Raw genomic sequence first — 22,124 nt, 5'->3', positions numbered from 1 at the left:
GATTGTACCATACATGATATTTCAAGAACAATATAGTTCCTGGTATATAAAATAAAACTTCAAAACTGCAAGAAATACAAAACACCTCAGCTGTTACAAGATAATGAAACAATTGATTAACCAGAGGAAGGAATGACTTGAAGATATTGCATTTGAACAAGGTTGCCACAAATCGTTTTTCAACTTAATCTAGTTTATTTCTTTTTGGTGAGACCTCATCACTCTCTTCACAACATGGTCTCCTTGGCTTTTTGAAGAATAAAATGTCTAGTAACTTTTCAGCAGTAATTAACCTTCTCGCCAAGGGTATCCTTCACTGTGTATGTCACGAGGTTTTTAATGAGTTACATTCAAAATTGAATTAAACTACTTTTTATTTGTTCATGCTATACCAATTAGTATAGCATAAACTTATATCTAATAATCCATATCTTAATAGTATATAAGGTTTAAGTTCTTAATTTTACAGGCAATATTAAAAAAAGATCCTGAATTTTCCCTAGTGTGAAAAAATGTGAAATTTTTTCTCTTGGCATACCCTCTTCTCTTAATGTATTTATCACCCATCTATGAAGCATGAAATTTAGCATAAGTTACTTATTATAATATTGTCATCTCTCAGAATAACTTTCATAACCTTCAATTTTGTTTGGTTACAGAGCCATCAAATAGAAAATCAGACCCCTATTTGTCTCATCCTCTCTTTCAGGATTTGTCAATAGTTTTCTCTTATATTTAATACTATATTATTTTTAGCCAACAGAAAGCCAAGATTTTTATCTACCAAATGATGTATTATATTAAGTTGTTTTCTGTACAGAAAAATGTTAACTTCTCTTTCAGTATAAGCTTTGTTCCCACGGGAAACACATCGACTAAATTGGATGAATTTGTAATGGCTCTTGTCTCATAGTTATAAAGCCAAAATAATTGTGATAATTATGGGACATTGTCTGTTTTTTGCATGTAATTATTCTTTGTTCTTTGGTGCATTATTTAATTACATAAAAATTACTTGGTGCACTTCTACCATTAGTATAAAAAAGTAGGGTCAAGTGTCATTGAGACAACAGCAAAAAAAAGAAGGCCCAGGTAAGTACTTTATTTCTTGTTTTTCATGTGTATTATTTATTTATTATTAACTAAGATGTAAAAACAGGAAGCTCTTTAGGTTAAGGTTAGATTAGATAAAATGAATAATAATATAATAAAATTTTTTCATGAGGCATGCACATGAGCAGCTTGAATTAGCTTGTCAGTAATGTAATTCAATAATGTGATGTGAGCCACATGTTCCCAAAGTAATTTTCAACTTTTAATGTGGCAAATAGTACTAGTAGTTAGATATGGTTCAAAGGGCAATAAAACAATAAAATGTAAATATAAATAGATGTATCCTGTAATGAGTTTAAAACTACTTAGGGTAAACAAATGTAGTTTCATGTTACAATTTGAAGTCATTCTAGAAAGACAAAAGAATAATCTAGATTCATTTCGATTTTATTTTTTGGTGGATATGAGGTCGGTCAAATTGAGCAACCTTGTATAGAGTTAGGTAGGGAAAATAACAGATAAAATACAAAGTTTTATTGAAAATGTATTGAAATATATTTAGGAGGTTTTAGAGATTACATAAATGACATTTGAAATTTTTGAGATGAAGAAAAGTATTTTTAATCTTAATATGAAAATCATTTTGCACTCCGACTGATAAGAAAAGGCTTGATATGCTCACGGACAAATCTTTAGTAAAAATACTTCATTAAAAATCTGATTTTTTATCTATAAACGACTATTAAACGTTATAGCATTAAAGCTAGATACAAGTAAAAATGGTCAGTCTTTGGGACCGAGTTTGTAACTGGGTCAATACTAAATGTAAGTGCATGTACTGTATGTACATAGATTAGTTTAGTTGGCTGGGCTGTGGGCACCAACCTGGCAAATTCTAAACATCATGAATAGACTACTATAAAACGTATGTGTGTATGTGATTGCACATGACAAAGTGTGAAAATACCGTATGTGCCATTTGATGGGAATTCCTGAGAAATGAGCATCAGCTTTGGCTTTGGTATATCAACCTGAAACATTACAGCACTTTCACTGTGTTGTTGGAGGTTTCAAAAACAACATACAAGATAAAGGAATGGTGCACACAGTATGCTAAGCAGGAAAATGATTAACAACTGTTTTTTTGTTTTTTTTTACAAATTACGATGCAAACCCAAATATTTTATCTTTGTGCCATTTGTAGAGATAGGTTTGAAGTGTAAGAAAGAGAAATGCAATCATGCTGTATGCTGGAAATCAGGCAACATGTTTGAAAAGAAAAATTAAAAAACAGTATAGGGAGTTTAAAAAAACAGGTATTTGTGCCACTGGTAAGAAAAAGGGAATTCTTGCTCTAATAAATGAGCTGAGGGGTAAGATCATGATTACTGGTTGAACTGAAGCAGTCCATAGGAATCAGAAGGAAAGGCATTGAAAAAATGAGCTATTTTGGAGGAATCCCAATAGTTTTTTGAAGGGGATCTTTGAGCAAGGTAAGAGTGGAGAACTGAAGGCTAATAAAGAAGACGTTGAAGAGCATTTATGGAAAAAAATATGGTGAGTTGAATAGGGCTGTTGAGCTTCAGTGCATGACAGTGTTAAAGCAACCAACCGGACCAGGATATGATTTTGATATGGGTAACATAAGTTTTGAAGAAGTTGATCACGTTGTGAGAAAAGCAAATGTGGAAAGTGCCTCTAGGCCTAATGCAATTAGCTATAAGATTTACAAGAAGTACCCACACATCCTAGTAATCTTGGCAGAGTTGCTTGATAAGGTATGGGAGAATGGCTATGTACCCATTGAGTGAAGTAAAGTAGTAAAAACTGAATTCTACGAGATAGTTCCAACTGATTTCACTGTTGAATGTGGATGATAAGATTTATTTCAGTGTATTTTCTAATAGTCTCACCACTTTCCTGTTAGAAAATAGGTTGATAAACATATCAGTGCAAAAGATAGGAGCCCCAGGTTTTCCAGGGTGTCTTGAGTATGTCAGCATGATTTGGGCAGTAACCAATCCAAGATGCTAAAATGAGGAAGGGTGATTTAAATGTAGTATGGTTAGATCTAGCAAATGCTTACAGCTCAGTACCTTGCAGCATTATTGATTTGGCTATGAAACTTTTTTTTTGGTACATGGTAAACTTTAAGAAATTGTGGCCCAGTACCATAATGAATTCTTGATGAGATGTACTACTAGCAGTTCACCACTGCTTAGCAATCATTGAAAGTAGGAATAACTATGGGATATGCAATTTCACCACTACATTTTGTTTTGGTTACGGAGATATATTTCTGGGCTACCAAGTGGTGCAAATCAAGAACTATCATTCTATGGGCATTCATGTATAATATCATTATCATATTTCCATGTAAGACAGAGGCTGATGCAGTTTTGAGATGATTTGATGAGCTGATAAGATGGTGTTGTATGAAATTCAAGCCTAAGAAAAGTAGAAGCTTAACCATTAGGAAAGGCAATATCACTCCATATACTTTTTCATTGACAGTGAAAGGATTCCAACTGTACCTGTAAAATGTATTAAGAGTTTGGGTAGGTGATGTTCTATGTCTCTTACAAATAGATTTAGAGGGAAACCAGTTCAGAAAGATTGGAGACTATCGAAAAATGTGGTCTACCTGGAAAGTCTCTGTGGTGTTTTCAGTTTGGCCTCCTACCAAAAGTTTTGTGCCTTATGTATGTCTGATATACATCTATCCCCAGTTGAGGATATGGAAAGAAAAATTAATTTGAAGCTCCAGAAATGGCTTGGGGTCCCTACGAGCTTCAATGCCAACAAGCTTCATGCAGGCATCTCTAAGTTGATACCTCCAATTCCATTGTTAGTAAAAGAATACAAAGTTGCTAAGGGTAGGCTTCTCATTATGTTGAAGGAATCAAAGGATAACATCATCAAGGAATATAGAGCTGAACTCAATACAGGTAGAAAATGGGATGTAGGCACAGGGTGTGCTGGTGTAAAAAGGTGGACTATCAATGAAGGAGATTGTAGGAGTAGTGCAAATTGATAGGGAAGGTTTAGGTTGAAAAAGTCAGGTGTGGTTTTTGAAAGGTAGTGTGGAAGAATGTAGAAAAATGGTAACAGACAAATTAAGTAAGATCAAAGAAGAAAGAAGGGTAGTTCAATGGATGTGTTGGAAAATTGGCACAGATTACTGATTGAAGTGGAGATACATCTGAGAGATGGAGTTACTAGTCTTAGCTTCTTGCTCAGGGCAGTGTGTGACCAGCTTCCTAGTCTAGTTAACTGAGTTATATAGAAAGTGAGTGAGGGTGAAGAGTATTCTTCTAGAAGAATGCTGGAATAGATTCTTGCAGGATGAGGGCAGGGACTTGGTAGGTAGGCATCAAGGAACAATCAGGTCTTGAAGATTCTAGAGCAGTACACTGTTATGGCTTGTCAGGATGCAGAGAAATATGTAATTGACAGAGAATGTGGAAACATCAAGTTTGTGTAAGGAATGATTTTGAGAAAGAGAAAAGCTATCAATTTATGAAGAAGGCTTACACTGGGCATTAAATAGGAGGTACACACTGTTCTTACATCACAATTAGTGTTTCCTCCTGATATTGTGTTAACTATGGAGCTTAGAAGTTACGAAGGTGTTAACAGTGGAGCTTAGAAGTTACGAAGGTGTTAACAGTGGAGCTTACTGTATCATGGGAGAATAATATCACATGGGTCCACAAGAGAAAGTTGTTTAAGTATGAAGAACTTGTTGGGGAGTGTTGTGCTATAGGCTGGAGTTGTAAGGTATTTGGAGTGGAAGTACGATGTCGAGAATTTGTAGGCCACTCTACAGTAGATTTCTTAAGGAGAGTCAGAATAGTGGGGCAATGCCTGAAAGGGGCATTGAAAGAAGTAGATCAGGCTGCTGAGAATAGTTCTGCATAGATTTGGATCCAGCACAATAAGACAAGGTGCAAGTAATGACTGGTGATGCCCAATGGTCAGTGGTGGTGTTCATTTGCTACTGAGACCAGCTGCAGGTGTTGTACTGGAATAGGCTCTGAAAATGCAACACCCATGGATTCCAGCTGATGACATGAGCATAAAGCAGTAGTTGAGGTACAGAACAAAGCAAACACTTGGAAAAAAAAAAGTTTTTTTCCAGAATCAAATGCAGTCAGCATTCTCTGTATAGTTAAAGCAGCAGTAACTTACTGATACATATTGGTTAACTTATTATCTTCGTACATTTGTAGTACCAAACATACTGTATAAACTTTAGAGTTCTACAAAAAACACAACAAGCAGCCATTCGTATATGTCCTCTTCCTAAGCTCTACCTATCACTAAGTTGAAAGAAATCAAAACCACCTCCAGCAGCAAAAAAAGGTTAAACATATACAACTGTACATATTGTATTAGTTAGACTACAATCTAATTAGTTGAAAAGAAATACCAGTATATGAAACCATACCCTAGTTATATAAAATACAATCAACAACCTGTTAACTCTCTCAACATGGGTTTGATCAATTTGATCAACCACGTGACCTCTTTGTAATTGTTTAGTCTTTATAGATTTAATACTTCTAATATTCAATATTCAAAATTTGGCAGTGTTTCAGCAAACATTACAAGTCTTTCACATACAAAAAATCTTACTTTTAGTGAAGTATTTTTAATAAACTAAAATAAAGATTTCTCCATGAATATATTGAATAGTCCATGTGCAAAGTATATTTCATGTTAAGATTAAAAATACTTTTCTTCATCTCAAAAATCTCAAATTTCATTTGTGTAATCCCTAAAACCTCCTAAATACATTTCAAACGTTTTTTTTTCTGTACAACTTTATATTTTATCCATTATTTTCTCTACCCTTTCTTAGGGCCAAGTTATAGGGTTCAGTCCTCAAAAGATGATACTCTTACTTAAGGTTTGTTACGCCACAGGAGACAAAATAGTTTAGTGGATCCGATTAGCAGAAACTGCTGATCAATACTGAATTTGATTAGCAATCAGGAAATATTGCTGAGCATCTTTGTAACATTCATTATTTTAACACATTATGGCAACCAAATCTAGCACTAGAAGCCTTAACTCTTTGTAAAGACATCCACTAATGAAAAAAATATATTAATGGTATGTTTTCATTCTAATAACATTTTTATTCAGCTTCAAACCCTAATATTTGATTGTACCATACATGATATTTCAAGAACAATATAGTTCCTGGTATATAAAATAAAACTTCAAAACTGCAAGAAATACAAAACACCTCAGCTGTTACAAGATAATGAAACAATTGATTAACCAGATAGTAACTAATTGGTAACCTCGTAACCAACAAAAAAAAAAAACGTAAATAATCTAAATTACCCCTTTTTCTTTTGGGAATGACTTCAAATTGTAACATGAAACTATATTCATTTATCCTGAGTAGCTCTAAGTTCATAACAGTATACATCTATTTATAATAATAATTTTATTGTTTTATTGCTCTTTGAACCATGTCTAACTACTATTCGTGCCGTTATAAGTTGTAAATCACTTGAAGAATGTGCAACTCACATTATGCTATCGAATTACATTACCCACGAGCTACTACAAGCTGCTCACGTGCATGCCTCGTGAAACAGTTTTATTATATTATTATTACTTATTTTACCTAATTTAATCTTAACTAACCTAAAAAGATCCCTATTTTTACATTCTAATTACTTTTATAATAACAAATAAAGAATAAACAGGAAAAACAAGAAATAAACTTACCCAATCTTCTTTTTTCTAGCTGTCAATGACAGTTAACCCTACTTTTTTTATATACTAATGGTAGTAATGCACTAAATAATTTTTATTTAATTAAATAATTCACCAAAAAACATAGACTAATAACTTGCAAAAAGTAGACAATTTCCCTAACTCTCAAAATTTTTCTGGCTTTCTAACTATGCGACAGCAGCTGTAACAAATTCATCCAAGCTAGTCCTTAACTTTCCCATAGGAGTGAAGCTTTTACTCTTGAGTGAAATTGGTGCTTATTTCTTCAGAATACAATGTTATACGTCATTCGAGAGATGAAAACCTTGACTTTCTATTGGTTATAGGTAATATATAATTAAACATAAGAGAGAACTATTAACAAATCCTGAAAGAGAGGATGTGACAGTTGGGTGTGGCAGGAGGGGTTAGATTTTCTAATCGATGGCTCTGTAACCAAACAGAATTGAAGGCTACAAAAATTATGGTTTTATAGTGAGTAATTTACATTTAATTTTGCACATTTTGGAGGGGTAGTGGATAAAATACCTAGAGAAAATGTGTCACACGTGTTACACTAGGGGAAATTCAGAATTTTTTAAAATATTGCCTTATATAATTAAGAACTTAAAACATATGCTATTAAAATATGGATTATTAGCTAAGATTTTATGTTATACTAATTGGTATAACATAAACAAAAAGCAGTTTCATAAAATTTTGAATGTGAGACACTAAAAACTTTGTGTCATGCACAGTAAAGGATATCCATGGCAATAAGGTTAACAAGCTGTTGTATGTAACTACTAGCAAGATATAACATTATGACATTTAAATTCAATCATTTGAATTTGGAACACTTAGTCATGAAGTAATGTCATGAAAAGTCAATTTAGACTGACTTTCAATGCTATCATTCACAATGGCTTTGAATAGAAACACAGCAAACATTGATGATAGTTACATCCCTTCAAATGTCTTCCCAACCTTCCCAATTTTTTCATCTATTTCCATTAGTTACTTGTTAAAACTTTAGCTCAAAAGCATTGGATCTTACAAGAAGGTCCATTTTTATTTTCTTCTCAATTTGTTTTGCAAGTTCATCTTCCTCCCTTAGCAGCACTTCTACACTTGACACCAGCTTTCATTTGCTTGTCTTCAACCCATCACCTACTCTTGAAGGCCTTTCTTGCTCAAATCACTTTTACTAGCAACTTTCTTCTTATCTTCTTCATCCAGATGTACCTGGTAACTCATCCTTGCACCTAGCATCTTCTTTGTGACAGGTATATCAGTCAACTCACATCCTGTTTCTTTCAACCCATCATATATTCTTCTGTATGAAGTAAAGCATTTCTCACTCATATTGTCAACCAAGATGTCTTTGTTGGTTAAGAATGCCCTTTTTATTGATGACTGATCATGGGAAAAGAACAGCAGCATTCCAGAGTCCTTGAAGTAATTTTTTAGCCGCCATGATGCCAGAATTAAAATCCTCAAGTCTGTATTTTCTGTGGTCATAGTTTTTGAACTCTTCTGATCAATAGTCTTGTACTTCTCTTAGACTCAGTTTAAACTTCTGGAGTACATCATCACATTTGCTTGCTGATAACTATCTGCACTGAAGAAGTTTCTGCAAAATCAGTTCAAATTTTGAAATTTTTTCTGTGGGTGTTTAATAACAAATCTTTGGTCAAAACCCTTCATTGTTCTTACAATAGAATAATTCAGATGCAGAGAGCATCTCTCCAGTAGTTTCTCAGCCAGATTTTGTAGAAAAGCAATGCCATCTTTCAGAAATTCAAACATTTGCAGTTGACACGCTTGATTATTTTTTCTCTGCTTATTCAATGAGTTGTTTGGCTGCAAATCTAGCTTCTACTTTGTTTTAAGATAAAATATTGTTTTTGTTTTGAACATCTACTTTTTCAAGCTGAGCAACACTCCTAGAAGAATTAAGCACTGACTTCTTAAACAATTTTGAAAGAATTGTTTGAAGGATACTCTGAAGCTCCTTGGCTTGTCTATTTGGAATGTCTGTAAGAAGGGCACCAAAGAAATTCAATTTTGTTGACATCGAAGCATCTTGTGTATTCTGCAAAGTTTGCAAATGATTGTCATGTTGGCTTCTTTCTCTTGAGCAATTTCTGGGTTTGCTTCACATACTTCTTGACCTTTGGCAAAATTTGGATGGTCCTTGCAAGGAAAGGCACATCCTTAGCCACTTAGTGCTACAAAACTTAAAAGGAAATTGTGCATTCCTATCACTAGCAGCTAGATAATAATCTCTTCTAGTAGGAGAATCAGAAAAACAATAGTAAAGGGACTGCATCATATTGTCCAGCTTCCACCTAGTCTTACTGGCTCCATACATGAAGGCTACATGAACGACCTTCAGTCCACAGAACTGCACATTGATAAGTACTAAAATGTCAGGATCAGACTTCACTTAATCCTGCACAAAAGCATCAAATAACTTCCTGTTGGTACTTGAGTCATCCATTGAAACTTACAAAAGGTTTGCAAAATTTAGTTTTGAATGTCCTATCTTAAACTTTCCATGAAATAATGAGTCAAAATATCTGCTTACAACTCTGTTATTTTCTCTGTCCCAGAAGTGCAGCAATAAGTCCATTTACTTTTCCTGTAAACCTTTATTCAGTGCTCATCAAACATTGTTCCTGGCCATTGAATTTTGCTTGTTAAATCTTCTTTGAGATAAATGCCAGGTCCTAAATGAATCAAATAAGAGCATTTTAATGCACCAAAAGAAATTCCCTGTGCTGTAGTACTGTCAGGAAACATCCTTTCAAACAGCTGGACAGTCTCTGAATTTGAAGTATAGGAGTAATGTATCAGAATGGTTTTCATTGCCCATAAAATTTCTAGGGTGTGATCCCTTTTCATGACTGCTGGTGTTGTCATTGCTGGTGGATGTGGTACAATCAACTTTTTCAACCTCCATCTCATCTTGGTTGTTTGATGGCTCTGACTTATTCCAAAATGAAGTTAAGGAGCAAACTTCTCATTCAATTCTAGCAACTAACTGTGCCTTGATCTTGTGTTTTTTATTCCTTCCTTGTGCATGGCTTATAAGTGCTCTTTAACCCAAATCACCTAGTTCAAAATTGCTCCCAAATAACATGCATTATGGCCGTAGATCTGAAGCAGAGTCCTTCGTAAACCATGAAAACAAATCAGAGTCATCCAGCCAGTCTGCATCAAACTTTGTTTGTTTGCTATTCATTTTGTTAATATTTTCTCAGCTCTAAATTCAATAAGTTTCTACTGTTCTGAGTGTTCCTCACTCTGAAAATAAAATTCAATTCATAAGTGTATGAACACCTGCCTGAAGCCAAGATTACACAAGGTAAGCTGGAAAGAGTTTAGTGTTTGTATTTCATAAAAAAAATGAGGAGAAGCTAATTTCTATGAAGATATGTGATATTGTTTATGTTAGTTGATACAGAAAATTTAAAATAGACAAAATTTCTATGGTTAGTTTGATTATAAAGCAACTATCCACCACAATTCTACTGCAATTATCTGAAAGGAAAGTAGCTCAGAAGGAAAGGAGTGCAAATCTCTTTCAGTTTATTCCCAATGTACATTTTCAGATTGTTGTATTAAAATCAACCATTGGAGACAGCAATTGTTCACAGACACATAAGAACTAAACCAAAGGTGAATAATACTGCTTTAGTTATATATTTTACAGCATAATTCAAAACACTGGTTCTAGGATCTCATATTTTCCTGACTTTTTAATAAAATCTCAAACTTTGGTGAGCCAACCAGGATTATACAACAGTAAATTGGAGTAGAAGAAAATGTGAATGACAGAGGAAATAGGACTATATATGCACAGCTGTAGTGGTGGAGAAAATAGTGTACAGATTACAATCACTTTATATAACCAGGCCGGATGATTTTGATAAATGGATAGAGAGAGGTGAGCGACTTGGGCTAAAAGATAGCAATCTATGAGAGTTTGTTAAACAATAACAAGAACTAGAGAGAGAAGATCGTCAAGAGTAAAGAGAGGATAAAAATACAAATAGAGAAAGGAGAGAGTGGAAATAGAGAGAAAGGAGAGAGAACAAGAGCACAAATTAAGAAAGAAGAAAAAGAAAGAGAGGAGAGACTAGAAATGGACTGGAAAGAGACCAAATTGTAATTGCCAAGCTCACCCAACAAAGATGAAGGACCCCACAATGACAATGTGGTCAGGATCAGCTGACCTAAGCTGCCCATATTTGATGAACAGAAAGACAACATGGATGCTTTCCTGGAGAATCGCCCAAAGTCAGAACTGGGGCAAAGGTGACTGGGCCTAGGCAGTCTGTCTCAGCCCCCTTCTCACATGAAAAGGCCTACTAATGTATGCTGACATGATGCCAGAAGATGCTACAGACTAGGACAAGTTAAAAGTGGCCTTGCTGAAATGCTGTGAACTTGCCAAAGAAATTTTTCATTGGAAATTTATAGAAGTCCAACCTGACACTGGAGAAACTGTATTTCAGTTTGTGGCACATCTACAAAGATACTAAGGAGGTGGACTGACATGACCAAGTGTGAAAACAGTTTTGAAGGACTAGCAGGTCTACTAATACATGAATGGTTCATGATCACATGCTTCATTGACATGACACTGTTCCTAAATGAGAGAGCACCAAAAGATGTGGATGAGATGATCAAGCTGGCAGAACAGTATATGAATGCCTACAGAGGGAGTATAATTGATAAATCCAAGAATAACCAATTAAAATCAAAATCAGGGGTGGCTGACCAGAATCAGGACACCATCAGTGATGACCAGAATTTAACAGACAAAAGAGAGAATAGATGCTGTATTTGTTATAAAATGGTGCACATTACAAGTGAGTGTAAGTCTGTCACCAACAAGCAACTGCAGAAATTTCAACATAAAGCAGCTGTAGAAGAAACAGAATAGAGACAACTCATCAGATTCACCACATGAAGGAAGTGCTATTTCCATGATTAAACAGTGCCAGTAGTGATTGGAGCATGTGACAAACACTGAGAGGTGTCAACAAACCACAACATGCCAGTAGGTGAAGGTTACGTCAGGGACAAGAAAGTGAAAGTCCTATGAGACACTGGATACAGTAGTACAGCAGTGAGAGCCAGTCTAGTATCTGATAACCAGATGACAGGCATGGTACTTCTGTGTTTGGTGATTGATGGAACAGTGAGAAAGTTTCCCATAGCAAGAAAAGAAGTGGAAACTCCATACTATGTGGGAGACCTTGAGGCCATGTGTATGAAGGCATCTATCTATGACTCGGTGATTCAAAATATACCAGGCAGTAGAAGTTTGGAAGAATCAAAGAGAAACATGATTGATGAAGCATCTGCAGTCACCACAAGAGCTCAAAAAAATAAAAGCAAGCAAGACATCAAGCCCTTGCAAGTTTCAAAAAGAGTCATCCCAAATGCAGGTCTATGGGAACTGAAGGAAGCATAGAAAAAAGACCCTTCACTGCAGAAACTTTGGAATTGCACCCAGGAGAAAGTCAAGCACAAAATAAAGGAGAAAGGGACTTACAAAATAGAGGACCGTAAGGGGGTGTTGTACCAGATCTATCACGGCAGTTATACTGGGGAAGTTAAACAGATCATAGTACCAACAGAATACCGGGCTCAAGTGATAAAGTTGGCTAGTGAGTCGATTGTGGGAGGATACCTAGGAGCAAAGAAGATGGCAGACAGAATCACCAGCAACTTTTATTGGCCAGGGGTCATCAGAGATGTGACCAGATTCTGCAGGTCATGTGACATCTGCCAAAGCACGATACCTAGGGTAGCCAAGGTGCCATTAGGTGAGATGCCTGTCATGGAAAAGCCGTTCAGCAGAGTAGATGTGGACTAGATTGGACAACTAGCACCTGTTTCTGAAAACAACTGGTATGTGCTTACAGTAGTCAGCTATGCAACACATTATCCAGAAGCCATAGCGCTGCCAAAGATAGAGACAGAGAGAGTAGCAGAAGCCCTCCTGGAAGTGTTCTGCAGAGTAGGCTTTCCAAAAGAAGTCCTAAGTGAGAGAGGGACCCCAGTTTACTTCAGAACTGATGCAAGAGATGTGAAGACTCATCATCACTAGGCAATTCTTTCCCACCCCATACAACCCCAGATGTAACGAACTTTGTAAAGAGTCAACGGAGTCTTAAAGAGCATACTGAAGAAGATATGCCAGGAGAGGCCATGTGACAGGGACAGGTACCTGCAATCAGTATTTTTTGCTTACAGGATTTTCACCATTTGAGTTACTGTATGGAAGAACAATATAAAGTCCAATGCAGATACTGAAAGAACTGTGGAGGAGAAGAAGAATCAAAAGTGAGGAACACATATCAGTATGTGTTAGATTTCAGAAACAGGCTAGAGGAGACCTGTCAATTCGCTCGAGTAAGTCTGTATCCAGCCCAAGACAGTCAGAAGCAGTTCCATGACAAGAAGGTCAAGGAACAACATTTCAAGGTCAGACAGAAGGTCTTAGCTCTAATATCCACAGACAGAAACAAACTCACCCTGCAGTGGAAAGGATCTTTTGAAGTGCAACAGGTGGACAGGAATACAAAGATCTACCATGCCAATCTGTTGAGGAGGTACTTCAAGAGAGAAGAAGACCTAATAGGTGTAGCTCTTAAGGCACAGGTGGACATGAAAGGTATAGCTATCATATAAAACCAAAAGACAGAAAATGAAGACCTATTAGACCTAAGACCACTGGGTGGAGATGAGACATACAAAGACATCAACATCAGTGAAGAATTGACTGGAAAGCACAAGAAAGAGTTACAAGATCTACTCTACCAGTACGCAGATGTCTTCACAGATAGATCAGGTAAGACAAAACATGACCAGGGATGCTAGATGCCCTATGCAATGAGAGATCTGATAAAGCAAAAAAGTCGAGGCAATGTTAGAAGTTGGAATCATCAAGCTTTCAAATTCAGCCAACTTTTCACAAGTGAAGCAGAGGGATGCTTCAAACCGCTTCTGCATAGTCTTCTGGACGCGGAACCTTGTGATGAACTTCTACTCCAAACCTATAGGCAACCCAGAGGTTATCATGGTGAAACTAGACAGGGCCAAGTTCTTTTCAAAGGTCAACCTCAGTACAGGTTATTGGCAGATCCCGAAGGAGACAGGATCTAAAGAGAAGACAGCCTTTGTGAAACAAGACAGATTTTACCAGTTAAAGAGAATGATGTTTGGGTTATTCAACTCAGCAGCAACATTCAACTACATGATGAGGAAGATGTTGCACAAAACCACCAACATTGAGCATTATGTGGATGACATTCTGACCAACACAGCCAAATGGGAAGACCATCTGAAGAAACTTAGAGATCTGTTTAGGTGAGTGAGGGCAGCAGGTCTGACCACCAAACCATCTAAGTGTTACATTAGATATTCTGTGCTGGACTGTGTTGGAAACAAGGTGGATGACTGACAGATTGCCATGGAAGAAGAGAAGCTAACCCACATACAAACCACAACAACCAAACAACAAGTCAAATCCTTCCTGGGTTAGTGGGATACTACAGGAAGTTCATCCCAAATTATGGTGATGTTGCTGCACCACTGACTGACCTGACCAAGAAAGGCCTACCCAACAGGGTGAAGTGGAAACGACCAAAGCAGATGGCATTCTAGAAGTTAAAGAACATGTTGGGAAGTTCATCAATCCTTAGAATGCCAGACTTCAACAAACTGTTCATAATTCAGGCCAGTACTTCAGACATTGGAATTAGAGCAGTACTCCTACAAGAACATGAAGATGGACTGTTTCCAGTAATGTACGTAAGTAAAAAGCTTTTGAGTAGTGAGAAGAACTGTTCTGTGATCAAACAAGAGTGTCTGGCCATCATATTTGCCATTCAGAAGTTCCAGAACTAACATTACTAACATCATCCAGACAGACCATCTGTCCCTTGCATACATCTAAAGGTGCAAAATTAACAGTGCAAGGATCGTGAGGTGGGTGTTGTATCTCCATAACTATCAGTTCTGCATTGATGCCATTAAGGGGACTGCAAATGTTGGTGCAGACCATAAGGTGCAGTCTTTGTATATAGTATAAAAAATATTGTAAATATGTTTCTTGAAGAGAGGCTTATTGTTGGATATACAAGACTGTTAAGTTTAACAGTTATTATTTAGTTTATTTAGTGATTTAATATTTAATGATTATTTAGTTTTCATAACAAGAGTGTTAAAAGTTGATTATTTTAAAAGTGATAGTTATGAAAAGTTTTGTTACATAACTGTATGAGTCATATGTTGTGTATGCAATATAATTGTTTTTATTATTGTTCATGTCATCTTACTTGAATCTTCTAAGGTTTCTCATTACATGTAATATTGTTGTTACTAGAGGGCTAGATATTTCTGTTGCATGTTATAAATACATGCAGATACAGAGAGGAAGTAAGTTAGTGAAAGTAAAAGTGAAGTTAGACTGGGTGATTGTGAGTTTAGCCATAAATGTGTATAGAGGCAACTTTTTAAAGTGTAATATTCACAGATTGTGTTGTAATAACAGAGTAAAGCAGATGAATTTGTCTTGTCAAAGGGTGTTCTAAAGTAATTGAACTTGGCTGTTTGGACTTTGATGAAAAAGAGACAATTATTTAAAGCTTTGGATACAACTGTGATAACCAATAGTGTAATGAAGTTTTGTACAAATATTTGACTTATTTTGTGTGCTGTCCATTTGGTGTTGAAAGTTATCACTAATAAGTCACAGACACCTACTGTAAAGAATCCAGCCCTATAAAAACCTGACACTTTATCTTTATAAAGATAGATATAAGCTCTCTCATCACATGCCACTGGAGTAATATAGTAAATATTGTGTGTCTCACTGAAGATAATGAATATGTGAAATGAGATTTGACAGGACATGTGTATTTTGGAAGTGCTTTTCCTAATGTGCTGTAAAATGTAGTGTTATTGCAACCCCAGTATGTCAGTAAACAACTTTTATAAAATAATAAACTTAAGTGCAGGAAATAAACTTGGATATTTGTAAAAGTTTGTATAATTTGAAAGTTTGAAAAAAGAAGGAAAATTTATTATGGAGCCATATATTTACTAATAATTATACAAATAAGTTAAAATTACATGCCCTACGAAACAAATTTGATGAAACTGAACTACTAATAGTTACTTTATAAAGAAAAAAAAAGAATCTAGAAGAGTCTACATCTCTTCAGTATGCACAACAAATTCTGGAATTTATTGCTAAAAATGTGATTTATTACTTAAGAATATATGAGAAGCTTTGGAAGAAATACTCACTGTATGAAACTTACAGGTGTGAGTCTTCCCTCACCACCACACCATGAGAGGTTTAGCCGTTGTAATGATAAACACCTATTCTCCAAACCTTGAAGTGTAACTACAGTAACCTGTATACAAATCATGAACAATTTATAAAATTAAAAATAAACATAAGAAAATAGTTACTAAATGTAACAACTAGTATCTCAACTTCCTACTTTAATACAATAATGTGGCTTAACCTTGATTTTCAGCATTTCTTTAAAAGTTCATGACATTTAATAATGCTAATACACTTGACTTGTCTTTAAGTATGTTTAAATTTGCACACATTTCAGAAATATTTCTTAAATATATATCAGTAGATGTGAATTCATTAAACATTTGCAAATTATTCTCAGAAACACATTACCACATTCCATTCTGCCACCCTGAATAGAAGGGTGATAGATATTTCTGGTCCTTAAAGAATTATTTTGTATAGTAGGTACCAATGAATTACAGAATGACTATGCCATGCTGTTGAAACCGTATTGTGTAATATATCACTTTCTACAAAACCTTTTACATACAATCCATAATTAAAAGGTAGTTTAACATCTTATTGTATCTAAATGAAATAAATAAATAAATACAATGAAGAGAAGACACTAACTTATATTTCATTGGTTGACTGGCTGAAGCTTTTATACTATTTTGCTGGTAACACTTTTATAGCTTAAAAACAACTCTTTGATACTCATAAAAGTACATCTTAATATTAAAAAAATTATATTTTCTCTATTAGTTCTAACTCCTATCAAATAAGTTGAGAACTGCATACAACTACTGTTACTAAATGGAATTTGAGGAAGAATGGAAACACCCAATACTTTCAAGAAGCACTTAAACAACTTCCCAAAAATGAACAGGTTTGAACATTCACCATGAAAATTACAAGAAGCCTCATTATCAAGTCTACTGCACATGCATTTAAAAGTTCTACCCATCCCTAATAAACTTCAAACTTAGCCATATACAAGCCACATATTATTCTAAGAAATGCACCTCTGCATGTAACAAGTCTAAAATGTGAACTCTGTGGTAAAACAGGATAAGTATGGTGAGTCACCACTCACCTTATTTTTTTATATCAAATTGGCTTAAGGGCTCATAGAATGTTTTTTTCAAGTACAAACCTTTAACTCATAGCTCCGTCATCTCTTGACCAATTTGAGATCAATTAATTTTTAAATCAGGGGGTCAAACCCTTTTGATTGATGTATTTGACCATGCATAAGATCTCATAGATTAATTTACTCTAATCCTGTTGAAAATAATTTCAATTTGAGGGTAGGCTGGTAGAGATCCTGATGAGTAATAAAATCAAATTGGATATATGCGAGCACCACACTTCATACTGCTGATGCACAAAAAATATAGCTAATAAAAAAGAACAAAAAAGTCTCACAGATTAATTTACTCTAATTCTGCCTAAAATTATTTCAAGTGCCATGGCTATTGAGGATTCCCTCTTGTTTAATAAAGACAGTCCAGAGCAGTTTAACACTCCAAGTGTTTGGTTCAAACTGGAAGGAATGCAAGTATATCTTTTATGAGAAAGAATAAATTTTACTGGTATGAAAAGTTGTTCAAGCATTGCCACTAAAAGGCACATTTAAAGCTGGTTGGTTGTTTGGTGCTTTATGGCACAAAGCAACGAGGCTATCTGTGCCAAACAACCGGTAAAAACAGTGAAAGTAAATTAGAGTAAAATGTAAAAAATACAGCGAGTTAAAACCAATATATGTCAATAAAAGATTTATATACAATATAAGACCTATAGTGCGTAAAAAATTTAAAATACAATATAGTCGGACAGTATCACCATTACCAATGACATTGTCCAACGTCAGGGGTAAACTCTTAGAAAACACGTTTATAAAATGGTGCCACCACTCACGGTCGTAACAACAGCATGACAGTAAAATGTGGACTATTGTGACTTGAGTGTCAAAATGGCTACACATTGGTGGGTCAATATCGGAAATAAAAATGATGGGTTAAAAAACTGTGACAAATGCGTAGCCTTGCCAGGACAACTTCCTCCCTCCGATCCTTATGGAAGCAAGATGGCCAAAGACCAATAGAAGGTTTGATCTGGAAAAGCTTTTTATGATGTTGCTCACCCCAAGTCGACTGCCAACTGGCACGAAGACAGGACCGTAGTCCATGTACGGGATAGGCACGGCCGTGACGACACCAGAGTAGACGGACTTAGCTGCAGTGTCAGCTAGCGCGTTCCCATGAATACCGACATGGACAGGTATCCAGAAAAAATGTATGGAAACAGAAGATAGAGAGAAATTGGGCCAGTCTTTGTTGAATATCGACGAGAACAGGGTGAGAACTAACGTTAAGTGATTCCAGGGCCAGTACAGAGCTAAGAGAATCAGTGTAAACAGTACAATTACTGTACTGCATAGCTTCTACATGATCCAGGGCAAGAGAAATAGCACACAACTTAGCAGTGAACACAAAAAACTGTAGAGGGGATCCTGCGAGCAACTACCGAGCCACAGCACACCATGGCAGAACCTACAGAATCAACCGATTTCGAACCATCCATGTAAATAGGAAGAGAAGAATGGCTCGAAAGATGTTCAGCAAAAAGAAGATGGTACTTCCAATCAGGAGTATCTGCCTTCCTCAGAAGACTCAAGGAAAGGTCACAGGAAGGGATGGTAATAAGTCATGGCGGAATGGGTTGATCATTAGGGACAGCAATGTCATCCAATGCCAGACCCAATTCAGACAGTTGTGCCCAGATACGAAGGCCAAAGGGAGGAATAGCAGACCGTCTGTTCTGAAAGAGCATTGCCCACCGAGGAAGAAAGATAGAATCCAAGGTGGGATGCCGTGGTAAGGATCGAAGCTTGGTAGCATATAGTAAAGAAAGTTGCAAATGACGGAGGTGAAGAGGAGGTTCGTGGGACTCAGTGTATAAACTCTGGACTGGAGAAGTGCAGAAAGCCCCAGTGCAGAGCCAAAGCCCAGATGGTGAATGGGGTCCAGCATCTTCAAGGCTGAGGTCCTGACAGAACCATAGACCAAAGACCCATAGTCCAGTTTGGATCGAATCAGGGCATGATAGATCCTGAGCATAGAACATCGATCCGCACTCCAAGAGCTGAAAGAGAGGACACGGAGGATGTTCAGAGCCCTTGCACACTTGACACGTAGCCACTTGATGTGTGGAATGAAGCTAAGCTTACGGTCAAAGATAAGCCCCAAGAACTTTGCCTCAGGGACCACACAAATAACTATATCGCTGAGATGGAGCTCTGGATAAGGGTGGAGACCCCGTTGGCAGCAAAAATGCATGCAAACGGTTTTGGAAAAAGAAAATTTAAAACCGTTTGCAGTGGTCCATGTCAACAACCAATAGAGGGCAGTCTGAAGTTGCCGCTAAATAAACCTCATGTTCGACGACTGACACGAGATGTGGAAGTCGTCGACATAGAGCCCATTTGCAACCATTGGAGGAAGATTATTAGTGATGGCATTAATTTTAATACTAAAAAGTGGAAAGGAACGGGAAAGAGTTGAACCCACATGGACTTAGAGTCACCTGTTCAGTAAAAAGTTTTGAATAAAAATGGGTAAATGGCCATGCAACCCATAGGAGTGGAGGTCCTGCAAAATGCCATACCTCCATGTAGTGTCATAAGCCTTCTCAAGATCAAAGAACACAGAAACAAGGTGTTCTCTCTTGAGAAAGGCTTCCCTGATCGACGTTTCCAATCGAATCAGATGGGTAGGCGAGAGGACCGTGTTCGATTCGTGGAACCAAACAAGACAAGCATGAACCATCCTCTCTAAAACCTTAGAAAGACAACTGGTCAAAGCAATGGGACGATAATTACAAGGAATCTTGGGATCCTTCCCAGGTTTAGAGAAAGGGAGGACAATAGCCTAGTGCCAAGCATCAGGAAAAACATGCTCCTGCCAGATCCGGTTAAAAATCACCAGAAGAATAGCAAGAGAGGCAGGAGAGAGATGGTGCAGCATCTCATAATGAACATCATCAGGTCTGACTGATGTACTACCAGACCGATGAAGAGCAATTTTGAGTTCCACCAGTGTAAAGGGGCGATTATAGTCATAGAGACGATCAGCCCAAAAGGAAAGAGGTGATCGCTCTGCCCGAGACTTGATGGCCAAGAAGGCAGGGGAAGAAACAGAAGTGCTAGAAGCACGAGAAAAGCTGTGGCTGAGAGTATCAGCAATGCTCTGGACATCAGCAACTTCCTGGCCATTGGAGAGCAAGATGGAAAGGGGATGGAAAGCATACCTCCCAGTGACTTTCCGAGTCTTGTCCCATACAGTTTTGGAACTGGTGGTAGAAGAGATGCTAGTAGTGAACTTAATCCAAGACTCCTTTTGGCTATGATGTCTAACCTGTCGAGCATGGGAACGGGCCCACTGATAAACAATGTGGTTAGAAAGAGAGGGATACCGTCAGAAGGTATCCCAGGCCCGTTTTTGAGCCTTCCGTGCCTCCTGGCAGGCAGGACTCCACCATGGACTAGGATACCGTGGAAAACGTGACAAGGTCTTAAGAATAAAATGAGCAGTTGCCTGGATGATACAGTCAGTCACTGCAACCACACAGTCATCTATTGATGCCAGACAGATGGAGGCAGGATCAAGTTTGGAGAGAGAGGTGAAAGATGGCCAGTCAGTCTGGTCCAACTTCCACCGTGGCACTCGGGTCGGGTGGCATCGACCATGGCCAACCTCCCTCATAATGATAGGAAAATGTTTACTGCCCCGTGGGTTATTGTCGACCATCCAAGAAAAGTGAAGGGGGCAAATTGAGAGATCAACAGCAGTAAAAGACTGACTAGGTGCATGAAAATAAGTATACCTTCGAGTATTGAAGAGAGAAAGGTTGTTATCCAACAGCATACACTCTATGGAACGACCCCTCCCATCAAGATCAGCACCACCTCAGAGGGGGTTGTGTCCATTAAAGTTTCACAGAAGTAAAAAGGGAGATGGCAACTGGTCAACGAGAGCATCAAGGTCTGATTGATCATAAGTCTCCCCAGGAGACAGGTAGAGAGAACAAACAGTGATGGTAGAACCCAAGGAAACACGGATGGCTACGGCCTCCAAGGGTGTATTGGGGGACACAGATAAGGAGGGCACATGCTGGTCGACCAGCAGTGCCACTCCTCCATGTGCCTGTCCATCACACAACCTGTCATTCCAGTACAAAGAAAACTGCCAAAAGGTGATTGTATCGGCAGGTTTCGGAAATGTTTCATGTAAGGAGAGACACATACGGGATGATAGGAATCAATCAAGGCTTTAATGTCATCGAGATTAGAACGAAAACCTCGACATTTCCACTGTATCAAAGTGGCCATTTTTATGTAGGTGAAGGAGAACAGGGTGGAGAACCGTTCAGTTTAAGACCATGCCATTTTTCTGTACTAGATGGAGGTCGATCGACCTCCATGGATCCTGCCCTTGATTGAGTGGGCAGATCTCTATCATCAGAGTGAAAATCCAATGACTGAGGACGTGATCGAATGTTCATCCTGCATTTAGCGGCCAAAGAAGGACCCAAGCGGACACGAGAGGCTGGTGCTCGAAGAGGTTGACCCAGGCAGTCACTGGAAGGAATAGTGGGGACAGATATTGGAGTAGACGTAAACCGTTCAACTCTATTATCCATGGAGGGTAGAAGACCTCTCACATGGCATGAAATACTCAGATGGAGGCACGGAAAGGTCCATCTGCACCCCCACTGTTGCAGTGGAGCATAGTGCAGTGGCATATGTCCGAGATGGAGCAGGGAACAATAGCTTCTGAGCCTCTGGATAAGAAATGTTGTGAACAGTCTTCAAACGCTGTACCTCTTTCACCTCCACCCACTTAGGGCAAGACCTAAAGTAGAGGGGTGGAACCATTACAATTAACACAGTGTGGGTCCAGTTTGCATTCATAGGCGTCGTGGTCCTTGCCACCAC

The 22,124-nt window shown here is 37.4% G+C and overlaps 1 protein-coding gene across 1 annotated transcript in view; it reads right to left on the bottom strand.

Moving 5' to 3' along the window:
* LOC106478620 (F-box/LRR-repeat protein 4-like) overlaps positions 1 to 22,124 on the bottom strand; it is a 142,110-nt gene that overhangs the window by 53,052 nt on the left and 66,934 nt on the right. The window contains 1 exon segment of the mRNA XM_022382246.1: positions 16,123 to 16,232. Within this exon segment, the coding sequence (XP_022237954.1) occupies positions 16,123 to 16,232 (110 nt within the window).

Source organism: Limulus polyphemus, unplaced genomic scaffold (assembly GCF_000517525.1).
Source record: "Limulus polyphemus unplaced genomic scaffold, Limulus_polyphemus-2.1.2 Scaffold233, whole genome shotgun sequence".
Lineage (NCBI taxonomy): Eukaryota > Metazoa > Arthropoda > Merostomata > Xiphosura > Limulidae > Limulus > Limulus polyphemus.
The sequence above is the reverse complement of the archived record's forward strand: the minus strand, read 5'-3'. Positions and strand labels throughout refer to the sequence as shown.